The following is a 16,555-nucleotide window of genomic DNA, read 5'->3' as shown; positions in this document are numbered from 1 at the left end:
TAATATAATATATATTATATAATATATTATGATAGGTATTATATGTTATATATTGTATATGATATATGTAAATATTGTATGTATGTTACTCTAGTTAAACTCAAATAAAATATACATGTAAATGTATTGTATATGCCTTCTTACAAGTCAATCTTAACACATTTATCATTTAGAACCTATTTAGGTTCTGAATCTCAATTTTTATGTAACAGGATATGTCAGTAATATTAACATTAGTGATTCCCATTAAAAAGCTATTACTGACAGTAATATGTTAAGAATTAACTCCGTGTTTCAGTGTGGTCTTACACCTATGAGGGCACATTTAAAGAAATAAACAGAAAGGGGTGGAAGAATGTTAACTGGCTATTCCAAATAATGTGGCATGAACAGGGAGTGGACAGAAGTGAAAATCAGTCACTGCTTACATAAGTTACAATAGAAAATTTTATTCAATTAATTATTGACTTGAAGGTCCTGAAGTGATAATAACCAGGTAGTAAATAGGAATAACTAAAACAGCCAGGTGTATTACCATTTTTGACATGAGAAATATCAGAAAATTTCTATTTTCTCAGTGTATGTGTATTCAAAAAACAAAGTCTGGGAAGTTTTAGAATTACATGTAAATGTAATGTGTCTACATAGTCAAGCTTTAATTAACACCCTATAAGAAGAAAATTCTCCAAACTAAATTCCCAATATTTTATATATTTCGTTATGTAGAGATATCTGAATATGACAAAAGGAAGCACTAAATAAAACAACAGCTGAATTAAATTTATATATCACTCTAATGATAGCCACGTTATTTATTTCTCATTTTTCTTTCCTCTCCTGACAACCTTACCTTGTATATACTAACAAAAGAGCCAAGAAAAGCCCCGAGCTGGAAGTTTTCTTTATTGTAGAATAGGGAAAGTAGCCGGGATGGCTGTGTAAACAGATGCCTAAATGCAGAGGGGATTCTGAGGCAGCACTGGATCAAGTATCCCACACTAAACATTCTGATAAAGCCCTAGAGAAAATTGGAAGAAAATTATGATTTATAGCCAAATTTTGAAGTTTGATATAATATGAACCTTATTATCTCAGAATCAAAGTGAAAGTCAAAAATATTTAATACGAGGTTATATCACTTTTCAAAATAAAGTCTTAAAACATCAAACACTAATTTTATAATAATGATCTTAAAAATCAGGATAAAATCTTGGAGCAAACTTTCTTGGATTTACAAAGACTTAGAAAGTCTCATAAGCATTGCCAAAACTTGCCTATGCAGGGAAATTCCATTCCCTGACATTCTGTTGACAATAAGAATTTTTAAAATTCCTAAACCACAAATGAATTTTAGAAACAAAAGAAATGAAATTTCAAAAAAAAGTTAACAAAAACAAATGCTTTTGGAAACTGTAACAGAAAACTATTACTAATCATTAGTACAAGCAGGGATTCTTCTGATAGATAATTTCATTATTTGTTTAAATCTTTGGTATCAAAATTTTACAGAGTAGAAGAATTTTCTAGGGGAGAAAAAGAAAAGTATATCTAAGTTTTTATCCTATGTTCAATTGCATCAGGTTACAACATCCTAGGGAAAGGCTGCTTTAAGATATATTAAACTAAACTGAAAACAACAAGTAATACTGATCTCTCATCCTCCTGCTCCTCTCTCACCCACAGCAGAATGGGAAAAGTGTCAGCACTCCTAGCCTCGCTTCCTTGCCAAATTTCAAAAGTCAGTTTTATTTTGACCAGATTGCAACTTTCTTTAAAAATAAAAACCAAATCACAAGGAAGTAATATTGGTTAGTCTATCTAAAACCACATACTACCAGATTAAAACACAAAAATTAAATTGGCCAATGACAGTAAATCACCAAGTATTTATCTAACTGTAATTGCCTACTATTTGCTCACTATGTAAAATGACCACATTTTTATCTTACCATTGATACCTTATAATATTATTCTAGGGCAGTGATATCGAACCTTTTAGTGCTTTCAACCATACAAACACTTGTCTGGCCTGTGTGAAGCCATGGGTTTGATCCCCAAGACAAAACAAAAAAAAAGAAGCAGGAGATCAAATTTGGAAAAAGTGTATCAGAAACCACTGGGAAAAAAATATAAATGAAATACAAATAAATAAATGAAAAAGTACTCTATTGCTTTTAACCCTTCTTATATCTTTGGGGATTCTAAAATAAATGTGGGCTTGGGCAAATGCCACGGTAACACTAGGTTTCATTCACATTCATAAGCACTGAATGAGACAGTTCCTCCTTTCTACAGTAACCATAAGGAGACTGTTTTGGGTGTGTTGCACAATTCAGTTCTTCTCATCATCCTGGAATGGGGATTAGACACTGAAAAAAAAAAAAGTAGCTTCTAAAAGCATGAGGAATTGTTAGAGGACCATCCAAAACTAAGAACTTGCAGCAGGTGTTCCCACCTGTGCCAGAATAACTGCAGTAAAGTAACTTTTCTTCCCAGAGCGGGTGGTGATAAGTGGGGAGGGAAGAGTGGAGGGAGAGAAGTACCAGACCACTAGGAGTAGGGGATTTATGCCAATGGGCACAGCTAACTTTCTTAACGTAATGTAAGTGAACATGCTCTACTTGGCTTGATGTCTTTTTAAGGTTTCTTTATTTTTTATTTTTTGTACCAGGGATTGAACTCAGGACCTTGCGCTTGTGAGACAGGTGATGGAACCACTGAGCTATATATCCCCGGCCTCTTGGCTTGATGTCTTTAAGAATACATAATAGATTTATCACTCCAAAACCAAAACTGTGCCAGACTGTACAGTGTATACACTTCAGTGTGCACATTCATCCAATGAGCATACCACATGGTCCTCGAGCATCTCTAGGGTGTGCTTCTAATGAGAACACATTAGTGCTGATTTTAATGACTGCTTTGTTCTTACTTCATCATCTCTTACCTCCTAACTTTTAGATGAGCTTTTTTTTTTTGGGTGTTGGAGATCAAACCCAGGGTCACTCACATGCTGGGCAAGTGCTTCACCACTGGGCTATAGACCCAGGCCAAGATAAACTAATTTTTAAACAAACTAAATTAAAATTCTTAAGGATCTGGTAAGTGAATATTAAAATAGTGTTATCTATTCTTACAGTTATTTTTCAAGTCAAATGCAATGAATGATAACAATTATTAATGTTAAATTTTCCATTTACTTAGTAATTATTTTTTAATAAGTACTATTGCTACAGATATTTCCTATTGTTAAAAAAATAGATACTTTTATACACTTACTTTAATGCAATAAGAGATGCAATTATCTTCATAGTGTTTGCAACACCTATGCCTTGGTCCATGCTTACATCTGAAATTGAACCCCCCAAAAAAATCTAATCAAAATTAATACATGTGTGAGCACCAGGGTGCATATGTGTGCTTGTAATCTGGTTAGAACTACCTCCCAAAGGAGAAAAATCACCACTTATTTCTAAATGCATGTAACTTTTGTATTTTAGGACACACTGAAGCAAGTAACAGATTTTTTTTTTAATTGCATACCATTTGACACATTATATAGAATATGTAACTACAGTAAAAATACTTGAGTTTGGAATATAAAACCACATTGTTAAGTATTTGTGACTATGAAAACTGTGTGTGTATTGCCTATATATACTGCCAAATCTCTGGACACTTTAAATTGCTTATTGCATGGTATAATGGTCATAAATCATTCCTGAAGCCAATATTTGAGCAAAAATCATAATAAGAATGTGCTCAGGTTACAGAAATATATACTTAATTATATTTGAGAGAAAACATCTGGAAAAGAAACATAATACAGTATTAGAATTCAAAATTCAGTTATTAAATAAATATAGAAATAGAAGTCATATGACTTCAAAAAGTGGGTTATTGTAATTTAACTGTAAACCTCTTAACCCTCTAGTGTTTAATAAAAACATTTCTACTGAGAGGACTACTGTTCAAAACATGTTCCTTTTAATTGTTGGGTGCAACAGCTCCACCCCTGGCATAAAAAAACAGTAGGCTAATATGGGTATAGCTCTCTCCTTCTCTCTAAAGGGTTCATGTTCCAAAATAAGCAGCCTTTATAACTTCTTTAAGACTGATTAATTATTTCCATGGCTGAAATATATATCTTTTTCCTGTTTATAACAAAAACTCACATAGCAATGTTGTGGCTCTGTACCTCTCTCATTTGCAAACTGATTAACAACATATTTCCAGAAATCCCACCCTGAACTGTATCTGTATTACACAGGCAGATTTTCCTTGTCACAGGTCACAGCAACAGTTCACATAGATCTAAGTCCTGATACTATTAGAATGATACGACAGATCGGCCAAGAAATGTCAAGGGATTAAAGCTAGCAGCGCGAGAAGAGAAGAATCAGAGGACTGCCTCGTGCAAGCCATCACTCTTCACACCTCTAAGAGTCCTCTTCAAAACACTTCAGTCTGTGCTGCCAGAACTATACATAAATGATTAAACTCTGACAGTGATTTACTACTGTCATTTAATCTTTTTTTAGTCGTCCATTAAAAACGGCTTCCTAAGTCCTGGACTGTTTGCCTCTCATTCTGCTTTGCTTCTGCATCAGGTTTTACTCTGGGGACCCAGTGAGACAATAAGATCTGCCATGACCCTATCATTTCTAACATCCAAGCCATCACTTACTATGTAATTTACACTCTCCTCTGATTTGGTCTGCAATGATTCCCATTAATGGGAATCCCTTCTCACTTTTCTACACTAAGGTAACTCGTAACTATTTTTGAACTTAATGATCCCTGTCATCCACCATTCCTTTCTTCATTCCTATGCTCTGAGGGCAGTACATAGGAAAGTCCAGGAAACAATATTTAAATTCAGTACAAATCTTATGCTCACTCTGTGCTTATACATTATCAGGTAATTTTATATGTTATTTCATTTAAGGCTTATAACAATTGTTAATAGAGATTATTAACCTCATTTATATAAGTACACTGAGATGTACAGGGGTTAAATTACTCAATGTCACAAATCTGGGAGGGGCAAAATAAGAGTCACAGGCAGATTTTCCGTTTTCTTAAAGGGTTTCATCTCCCTATCAACAATCCTTCCCTTTTAATATTGCCTACTTTTTCTGTCCTCTCTAAAATAAAATCATTGTCACAATTAGTTTTACTCATTGATGGTCTAAATTTCAAACCATTAAATTCATTAAATGTCTACATTGGAAATTACATGAATGTATGAAAAATGTGTTTTCTGAATAACATAACAAGAAATATTTATTTCAGTCTGAGAATCCTAAAAATTTACACTCTTACAAGATGTCTTTACTTAAGGCTTGATCCCTATTATTTCTGTATCTTCTTGAATTCAGGAACTTTTCTTTGTCCTTTCCAAGGCTGGCATATTCAATTAGCACATATTAACATATTTCTTGGAGTTCTTGCTTAGTTTGAAATAGAAGACTATTTCAATTTTATACAAATTTACTTAAAAGGCATGTAATGGTTTACTATCCCGTGAGAAAGAATAAAACACATTCACTTGCCATCATTTGTCTTTAAAAAAAAAAAAACTTTATACATTTTTTGGTAAAAGAAAACAAAGTAACACTGTTACCCAAAAAGAAAGCAAAAATACCTTGGCACAATACAAATATCATATAAAACAGTGACAAAGCGTGGTAAAATGTTAAGATAAAGAACTCACATTGAATCCACAAATTTCTTAACTAGAGTGATTATATTCATTCTTCTTGGTTTTTCCTTATGTTCCTCTCTTTTTTGTTCCACTTTTGCATATGCTGCCTCTGGTGAGTAAGAATGTGTGGGAATTTCTTCCTTCCCTACAATGAACCTAAGAAAAGAAGAAAAGTATAAGGCATTTTTCATTGTTGAAAAAAATAAGGGCTGTGGACCAATGAAATATGAAAATTTAAGCACTTAGGAGAATGAAAAAGCCATTATTATCAACAACTGCAACCAATCCTGTTGGAAAAGCTTGGTAAAACATCAGACTTATTAAATCAAAATGGATGTGGAAAGGATTTGTTTGTCAGTTAATGTCATCTGTGAAACCTTGGTCCCTGTTAGCCCAGAAGAACTGCTTTCTTAGTCACGGGTATGCACAGAGTTTAAGATCTATACTACTGTTTTACTGTTGTGGGTGTTGCTGTTTTGAGTTTTGTTTGTTTTTATTTTTATGGTACTGGGGGTTGAACCCCGGGCCTTTATGTGGGGCTACACCTCTAGTCCTTTCTTTTGTTTTAATTTTTTATTTTGAGACAAGATCGCCCTAAGTCACTAAGTTTCCCAAGCTCAGCTGAAATTTGTAATCCAACTGTATGAGCGTCTCAAGAGTGCCAGGAATACAGGCATTCAGCATCGCACAAGAAGGATAAAATCATCCAGAATAAACGCAACACTTTCTTACATCTTTCACAATAACACTGTTTCTCTTTCGGCCGGCACTGGCCGTCTTGGATTAGTGGTCACTCCCTTGGAGAAGCTGTCCCTATCTCAAGGCAAGAGGAGTTAGCATCCTCCCTCTATGTTCTCACAGCCAATGACCCCTATGATGGTAAGCACCATTTCAGTAGTCTGCATTCTCCACTGAACTGTGGGGACTGTGAGATTAGCATAACATGTGACATAAGTAATTATTTAACATATATTGAACGAAGGAATGTAGTAGTAGTTAGCATTTTTTGCGTACTTACTATACAACAGGCACATGCCAAGTGCGCCTTTTACAAATATTAAATAATTAATCCTCACAGAAACTTTATAGTGTCATGATTCCCATCAGAGTTAGTATGAATAAGTATGCTGTCCACAGGCAATAAAGTTTTAGTAATTATTTGAACACAGAACCATCTGCATCGAGAGCCTGGCCTCTTAATCACTGTACTACGCACACTTCCAACTATGTCTTAAACTCTGGTAAATCCGCACAGTACACTTCAGATGCCGCACTGGTTTTCTCCCACGGTTCTGTCCTTGACTCTTTCTATCTATCCTTATGATTTGTATCTGCAAGGCAGATAAAAGCCAAATCATCCTAGATATAATTTTCAGAGGAAGCTTCTTAAAGTATAGATCTGCACTTGCTGCTTTCATATTCAACAAGTTTCTCTGGCTTATGGCCTACTGAATAAACTATAAACTTCAAGTCTAAAACAGTACTGGGGACAGAGTGAGTGCTTACTGCATGAGCTATTCCTGTACATTACAATTAAATGTGCTGACCATACTGAATACTAGTAATAAAAACTTTAAAAAACAGTACCTCAGTACCTCTCTTCTCATCTGGATCATTTTTCCCTACATCTGTGAGAACATCTTACCTGCCTTTGAAATAGATCTTAAATGCTCTTTCCTTTCACCTTCTTCTGTCAATCCTCCTTATAGAAAAAAAACTATATACCACTCAATTTCTATCCTCTTCATAGCATTTGGGCTTTGCTATTCTACAAATATTTCTGTGCAATTTTCCTGCTTTCTTTTCTGTCTTTATTTCTAGTCACAACTTGGAGACACACATTAAGTTAGGTCTAACTAACATATTCTGCTGAAATAACCTACACTTCTCTTTTGTAATATTCAGCATAATACAATTGATAGTCTTTCTTACTAAACCATAAATACAAAAGACAGAGATTGTATCTGACTCATTCACCAATGTTTTTTTGTTTTGTTTTGTTTTGTTTTTTGAGACAGGGTCTCACTAGTAGTGAGACTGACCTAGAACTCACTATGTAGCTCAGGCTGGTCTCGAACTCACAGAAATCCTCCTGCCTCAGCCTCCCGAGTACTGGGATTACAGGCATGTGCCACCACGCCAGGCCTCACCAATGTATTCTTAATGTACAAGTCCAGAGATTAAAAAGTAAAAACATACCAAATAAAACAGTGAGTGAAAGTTATCTTTGTAGTCCACCTATTAACTTGCAAATGTGTAGCACTTAAAATATAAGAGCTGAACTGAAGTAAAGTTTAGCATTCTAAAGTTACTCTAGGTCTAATTAGGAGATATTAAACTTGGATATTGTGTGAATACTATACTTTGTGATTAAAGGATAATTTTCCTCAGGTGAAGCAATGCGTTCTCATGACAGAGTAATTATGATCTGTATAAGACCAGCACTTCCTCCAAGTGACTGTATTAATTAAATTTGGGAATGATGAGCACTGCCCTATGTATCTGACACTTTATCTTTTTTATCAAAGTTTAATATTGCCAGGAAATAGTATTCAATTTGGTGACAAGTATTTTTTGTGACCTCTCCTTTTTGTTATTAATGCAAATGCTTTTGTAAAAAAACATGGTATAGACTTATAGCATATGTCTGCAATAAAGATTAGGACAGCCAAAAATAGAAAGATGTAGAGTTAGAAAGTCATGTAAGATAATACTTCTTGGAAGCTTACAAAAACAACATACAATGACCCACATAACTTTCTGACAATAATAAGTACATTTGGCTTTTGGTACTATTCTTCTATGTATGAATTTAATATCTTTGAGAATAAGCAATTCTCAGTGCAGGAAATCTGAAATGAAATCATATCTGTTTAGTGCAAGGAGATCTACAATATGAATCAAAAGACAATTCATAATACTTAACAATTTTCTATGACAACAAGAATACTAGCATGAATAACATTTTTCTATAATAATTTAGAGAGAAAAATTTTAAGGACAAACAGTTCAAACTACTCTATTATTACAAGTGGACTTGAAGAAGACATACAAAAACATATCTGACATTTTCAGTTATTGCAGTTTCTGAGAGTTTTCATTTCAGGAAAATCACCTTTTTGTTTTCTTACCAACTCTCAGTTAAAACAGAATGCTTTAACCCAAGCCAAAAATGGGTATCTGAAATGAACAGACATTTCTCAGACAAAGAAGTAAAAGCAGCAGATAAACATATAAAAAAAAAAATGTTCAATATCACTGGTCATTCGAGAGATGCAAATAAAAACAATGCTGAGATTCCACCTCACTCCAGAAAGAATAGCTGCTATCAAGAAATCAACCAGTAACAAATGCTGGTGGGGCTGTGGGGAAAAAGGAACCCTGCTCCACTGTTGGCAGGAGTGTAGACAGATGCAAATCAGTGTGGTGATTCCTCAAAAAACTATGATACCTGTTGGGTATCTTTCCAAAAGAATTAAAATAATCATACCTAAGCGATATATGTGTACCCATGTTTATAGCAGCACATTTTGCAATAGCTAAACCTTGGAAACAGCCCAATTGCCCATCAACTGGAGACTGTGTGTATGTGTGTTTTTTATAATAAAATGGAGTACTACTCAGCCATAAAGAATGAGAAACTAGAGATATTTAGACCTCAATGGAGGTATACTGAGGCCATATTCTTATGTGAAATAAATAGGAGACACATGTAAATACTGAGGTTTCTCTGGTGTGAGAAACTGAAAGTGTAAATTAGGATCAAAATGTATAATAGATAATGTGAAATAGGAAGAAAAGGTCCAAAGGGGAAGGGGAAGGGGAAGTGGGAGGAGTAGGAGAAAGGAAAGAAGAGAAAGGAAAAAATATGAGAAAAGGAAAAAATGGAAATAAAGTCTTCATAAATAGGGAGGGGTGGAGAGGTTGAAGGGAGGGCAGGGGAATCAGGAAAAAAATAAGAACCAAGACAGATCATAATGATACAAATTACCAATGACTAATGTCATATTGTATACCTAAAATGTACCAATAAACTTAATTTTAAAAAACAGAATGCTTTATAGTCAGTGTAAAAACAACAGCAATAAAGTCATTTTCTAAGAAATGTATGAGTTTTTAGAGAACATAAGACATGAAAATTACCACAGTGGAGTACTACTTAGAAAGTTTTTGTTACCATAAAGCTTCCACAAGCAAAAAATATTCTAAATCACATATTGGATTTGATTTTTTTTTTCCCCTTCCAAAACCAGTTTCTTTCCATGTCATCTGATTTTGTTAGTAAGACTTTCTTTTAAGTGCTTCAATATTTTTCTGGGATTGAGAGATACAGGGAAAGAGAAAGACTGAACGTATCAGTCACTAGGTCTTCATTTCCTTTCAAGTCTCAAATTTGTCTTTTTCTGTTTAATTCTCCCACTGTCCCTCAAATCCCAATCTTTAGTATTTCTACCTTGAAGTTCTCTCTTTCAGGGTCCCAAAGTCTGTGGTAGATGAATCATTCTGAAAAACTGTCAGCAACCTGCTCACAATCCTTTAGTGGCTCCCTACTGCCCACCTTATCAAATCTAAGTTTGTCTTCTACACACACAACCCCTTTCTGCAATCTGATTCTAATCTACCTACCCAAAATACCTTATATTACTTATATAATTTTTTTACTAGTAGATTTCCTCACTCCTGTGTCACATTTCATGTTTACAATTTTCATGATTTTGCTAATATTATTCATTTCCACCCAAGGTCCTTTTCCTCTTTATTTATAGTCATCTAAAACTATCCTTCAAATATAGCTTAAGGCATCTAATTTATAAGATTAATAGCAAAAGTAATAACCTACATTTTTACTTATAATTTGCCAGGCACTGTTCTAAATATTTTCATGTACTAACTTATTTGACCCCGAGAATAATTTTATGAGTCAATCACATAAAACCTCTCCAAATCCTGAGCCCTACCCTAATTTTTTCCCTCTAATACTAGTAATAAATACCACGTAAACAAGCTTCACTAAGTATCTATCATATGAACTTTGGAGAATAAAATAGGGGAACACTTAGAACACAAGCAGGAAGATAGCTGGGTTTGGAATTGGTATATATAGTTACTTGTGTGCTATTAAATTAGTCAAACATTCTAAGCATTGCTTTCTTCATCATATTTCATTGGCATAAAAACATTCATCTCAAAGAATGGATGCAGAAATTGAACTTTCTAATCTATGTAAAAATGCCTGGTGAACTATAAAATATATTGTTAATGCTAACTAACATCTATAGAGTATATATATCATGTGCCAATTACTATGCTAAGAGATGGACTATGAGGTAAAGAAAAGACTATAATTAAGATCTAATATGTATTTGACAGAATATGTCCTATTCTACCTTGGTACCACATAATTAATTCCTTAAATTTTTGGTAATTGTTCATGTGCAACTTTGTCTTTCAAGCTCCTGTTACTATAACAAGATACTTCTTGTCTTTCTTTACTAGCAACTTACAACACAAAGCAGACAAGAGGGCCCAAAAAGCAATGGCTAATTTTTAAGGGAAAATAATCTAATAAACTGCTCTTTCAATGAATTTTCCATAAAGGTTTGTAATTATAGGTCTGACTTTAAAAACTGCTATTAGTTTAAAAATTTAGTCAAAAAGTATTTATTACAAGCATATACTTTTTCAATAGTTAACTCACAATTTCTCACTCAATATAAAGATAAATAAAATGTTACTTACCTAAGTGCCAAAAATGTAAATCCTTTCAAACCATCTTTGCACCTAAAACAAAAATTCAGTTATAAAATGTGTTTTGTTTATAGTTATAAAACCTGTATATACCAGATTTTTTTTCAAAGAATGATGTTCTAAAAGATGTAACTTAGTATAATGAACTCAGCATTGCAAATGGTCCAACAAGCAATGAAGCAACTCACATTACACAAAACTATTAATATAAATACTTTGCTACATCATATTAACATAACTTAGGGCTCAGTTCTCAGATCTTCTAATTGCTCTATCTAGGCTTAAAACAGTGGCTGGGAGTGGAGAATTCTTCATTCTGCCCAATCCCCTTGGGGAGTGACTTTTATAACTATAAAGGCTATATACACTTTCTGGGTATTATATATAGGTCAACCGGAGGTCTCCATTTCTCTCTTCTTAATTCAATGAATGAAGAGCAACATAGAATTAGCAGGCTCAGAAAAGCTTCAAGTTCAGTGCAACCATTTTACCTTCTGATTTAGTTCAATCAGAACAAATGACATAGCAAAGGGAACAGGATCAGGGTAGGAAGAGGGTGCAAAGAGAGAATTCCAATTAGTATATTGAGCACTATTTATATACAACTCTATGAATCAAATTTTCTCTAATCCAAATCTGCACATATCAAACAATGCAAGACCTTCCCAGAGGTCACAATATTAACAGCAGTCAGAATTTAGGGTGGGAAGAGAAAAACTTGATCTGACTTTTAAAGTCATGCTTTTCTCCTACCTAACCTCCTAAAATTGTATTATTTTTAATTGGGGAAGGCACGAATTACACCATAATTTAAAAAGACCAAATTCTCAGATTTGCAAAAAAAAAATTTTTAAATAAGATTTGATCACCTTACATAAAGGGTCTCTGGGGTTTATTATCAAAACCCCTTAAAGAAATCTATAAAGTTTGATGATATATTAAGATATGATCAAAACATATGGTGAATGTTTACATTTTTTAGAAACTTATTACAATAAAAGACATTGCCATTAATCCTCCTCAAGATAGTTCCTTGCTTCAAAAACACTTCACCTATGTTTCTCGCCACTTTTTAAAGTAGTTCTGGAAGTCCTCTTTTGTGAGTGTCTTACATTACACTGTTACAGTTGCCCGGATGCTTGAGATGATGTAAAATATTTTACCTTTCATGGTCATTTTGACCGTAGGAAGAACCAAAAGTCACACAGAGTTGGATACAGTGAAGAAGGTGGATGAAGACACACTATGTTTTTAATTTGAAAGAAATTGCCATAAATGTATGATCAATGTGGGTTGATCATAAAATATTTATATTCAAAAATTTATTATGGTAAAAGACACATTGCCATTAATCCCCCTCAAAATATTTTCCCTCACTTTCAACATACTGATCCCACTGTTCTTGGCAATGTGTCTTTTACTGTAATAAGATTTTTAAAATTTACAAATTCACCACATGTTTTTATCATTCCTTGTATGTTATTATTAAGACCTTGGATATTCACATATAATTAATTGCCTCTTTCTGTATTTCTTTTGTATGAAGGGTAACAAAGGAAATGCACAAAAGGAATCTTACTTTTTAAAAAGTATACAGTATATATAAATACATATATGTAAATGTAACAACCTCAGAAAAAAATCCATCCATGTGTTATAGTTTGTGTTTAGATGTACCCCCAAAACCTCATGTGGATGAGGTGGGACTTTCTTTTTCAGAGGTAGTTGCATCTGGAATGCTTGTTGCTAGGATCAAAGGCGTGTGATTACTAAACCACTATACCGCCCTAATCCCAGTAGTATGAATAAGATACAGGGGCAGAAAGAGGCTGGTAAACTCCCTTGCTGCCTCTGCTACCTTGTACACACCATGTCGTTTCTCTGTGATGTCTGTTTGCGATCCCTATCTTACAGCCAGCCTACTACGGACTGAAGCCACTATGAACTGTGAGCCAAATAAACCCCTTCCTCTCTAATTTTGGGTGTCAGGTATTTTGTCACAGCAACAAGAGAAAAGCAACTAACACACCATGTACACAGAAATGTTTTAAAATACTGAAAGGTTCAACTAAGGACAAGGTCTCCCTTGTGGTCATGTTAACAGAGAGAAATATAACCATTGAATTCTGAAAACATATTACATAATTATCTCCCCTACACCAAATGAAAGTAAAGGCAAAAGAATTTATACATCAAACTAAAAGATGTGCATAGGAAATTATAGCACTAAAATTCTTAAATTTAATTTTCTAAGCTGAATGAAGTGTTTCACAATAATATAAACCCCAGTAGTATAGCCAGGCTTGGTGGCCCACACCTATAATACTAGCACTTCTGGAGGTTGAAGTAGGAGGATGGAGAGTTCCAGCCCACCTGGGTAACTCCAGGATTCTACAAGACAATAAAAAACAAAAATGGTTTGGGGATGCAGCTCAGTGGGAAGGTCCTGGATGGGTTCAATGTATGGTTAAAAAAAAAGAGGTCTATATGGGCAGAGAGGTAAGGCCATAGGGTAGGTGTGCACTGACTAGAAAAAAGAAACAGCAGATTAATTAAAAATTATGTACATCTGGGAACCAATTTTGGCTTTAGAATCTTACTGTTAAAAATTTCCCATTTATCTTTTTGTGATGGTGAAGATAAAAGATTCTGCCAACTTTGTCTAGTCAACATAGCATATTTCTCACACTGAACTATTAAATTTAACTGCAGACCAAAACATCAAAAAATAGCTTTCAAGTATAAAAGGAGCATATACGAATAAGTCTGTGGTTTCATTGTGATGGAAGTTTGCTTCTTTCAGGAGAACCCTGTGGGAAGCACTTCATATTGATAAAGTCTTAACACGGGTCTAAAAGGGCCATTCTTCTTTCCATTCATGTGTATAGGTTTGTTAATGTAATTGAGGGTCAGATGTCTATGTCAAAAGAACAAAAAAGTAATTATTCCCATGAAAAGAATCTTTAAAGCAGTAATAACGTCCTACATTTTCACATCAAGGGTACTGTCTGAGCATCAGCCTATGAAACTCTGTTGTAATCTGTGAAAAATGAAGAAAGGATGATACAAAGATTTAAACAACCCCCACTGGAAAGTTCCTCATCCGTCTATAGAACTGGTTTTTACAATGTAAATCAAATTCTATTTTTCATTTAAGAAATTTTTCATTAATGTTAGCTGACTTACTCAACTATTATTACTAAGTGCTACTATGTGTAAGTGCTGGTTTTAGTTCTAAGGATGTTAACACTGAACAACAGAGCACCTCTGTTTTCATGTGGCTGGCATTCTAGAAGTGGGAGAGTAAAATAAAAGACTAAGACAAGGAGAAAATAGTGATGGAGTCAAGATTTCGTATTTATAATCAAGAAGGGTCTTTCTGAGAAGGTAAAAGGTGGTAATCTCATCAGAAATCTTTATGAACTGAGGAAGGCATTTCAGTTTGAGGTAATAATAGCAAGTACAAAGCCCATGATGAGAGTATGCAGACAGTCAGGAAAACAGCAAGTGGATTATTTAACTGGGGCAGAGAATCAGGTGTAGGAAATGAGGTCAGCTCATCAGAGTAATGGGGTAGAGGGAGAGAATGGTCTACAAAAGACCTCTTAGGCACTATAAGTGTTTTGCTTGCAATGTTCTCAGCAAAGGAGTGACATGATCTGTCATAACTTTCAAGAGAACCATTTTGGCCGCTGCACTGAATGTAAACTATATAGGACAGTATATTCAGAGTCAAGGAGAGTAGTACAGATGGGAAAGACAATTGTGATATGAGGTAAAGGGAAGTATTAAAAATTAGAATGTATTTCAAAAGTAGAGCTGGCAGAATTTCTTGATGGTATAAACATGGAATAAAGAAGATTATTAATTATTGACTACAAATTATGGAAATATGTTTCCTTGGAGAAAACAGGAAAACAAAATGATCATTTTTGAAAATGAGGATACTATTGGATGAATAGTTCAAAGAGAAAACTAAAGGTTTGTTTTGGATATTTTAAATTTGAGATATATTTTAATTAAATGGAAAAGTGAAGAAAGCAAGCATCTGGTTATACAAATCAGGGGTTATGGAAAAGATCTTATTTATTCATATGTAATACTTAAACTTATGAGACTAAGCACAATCTTATAGGAAAGGAACTAGATAAAGTAATTATACAAGTTCTGAACATACTTTATTCCTTCATAACCTTTCATGCAAAAATTCTCTTCTTAGGAGAAAAACAACAACAATATTTTGTAATCAATTCACTCCCTAAGTCTTATTTTTATTTTCAAGTATACATAATGTAATGTAGATAAGGTAAGATAATGTACTTGACTCAAGGGTACACAAACTTCTCTATTTAGTTTATACACATGACATAAACTAATTACTATAATTCAGTCCATATTTACTGAATCTTAGGGCCGAGTATTTAGCTCAGTGGTTCTGCCGCCTGCCTTGCAAATGCAAAGACCCGAGTTCGATCCCCGGTACCAAAAAAAAGGACAATTCTTTATCATATTTACTGAATCTTCACTTTGTAAATTCTGGTGACAAAGTAAAACACACCAGAAAATAGAGCCAGAAAAAAACAGAGAGGAAAAGGAACATGAATCATTACATCAAAAAACTTGTCAATACACAAATAACTACAAAAGTTTAGTTTAGAATTACATACTGTAGACAAACACAAAGAAGCTTAACACCATCATTATCAGCACACTATTCTTGGTCAAATCAGAAAATTTTGATTAGGAGTATAAATGATAAGTAAAAGAAACTATTCTTCCCCTAAGACTTTTTCTCCTATGATTAATTTCCATGATACTACCGTAATGTATTCCCCTGAGATATTCATATTACAATATGCTACCAGCAGATGTCGCTACAATATTGTTTTTGTGTGATACGTAGGGGAAGAACAAAAAGGGAAAAGAAAAAAAATGTGAGAGAATGAAAAGATGAAAATAAAGTGTTTGTAGATGGGGAGGGGAGGAGGGGGTGAAGGGAGGGCAGAGGTAAGGGGAAAAAAATGAGAATCAAGACTTGCCATGTAAAGGTACATGATCCCAACAATGAATGTAACTGTACTGTATCCCTAAATGTACCAA

General features: G+C 33.9%; 1 protein-coding gene across 3 annotated transcripts in view; it reads right to left on the bottom strand.

Moving 5' to 3' along the window:
* Positions 1-16,555, bottom strand: part of Tmem135 (transmembrane protein 135) — a 223,182-nt gene that overhangs the window by 11,881 nt on the left and 194,746 nt on the right. For all 3 annotated transcript variants that reach the window (XM_010633724.2, XM_033764268.1, XM_033764267.1), the window contains 4 exons: positions 11,447-11,488; positions 5,717-5,863; positions 3,280-3,349; positions 851-1,018 (listed from right to left, as the gene is read on the bottom strand). In XM_010633724.2, coding sequence (XP_010632026.1) covers positions 851-1,018; positions 3,280-3,349; positions 5,717-5,863; positions 11,447-11,488 — 427 coding nt within the window. The remainder of the gene's footprint in view (positions 1-850; positions 1,019-3,279; positions 3,350-5,716; positions 5,864-11,446; positions 11,489-16,555) is intronic.

The sequence above is a fragment of the Fukomys damarensis genome, unplaced genomic scaffold, assembly GCF_012274545.1.
Source record: "Fukomys damarensis isolate Sample0158 unplaced genomic scaffold, DMR_v1.0_HiC HiC_scaffold_16, whole genome shotgun sequence".
Lineage (NCBI taxonomy): Eukaryota > Metazoa > Chordata > Mammalia > Rodentia > Bathyergidae > Fukomys > Fukomys damarensis.
This window is presented reverse-complemented; position numbering and strand designations above follow the sequence as displayed.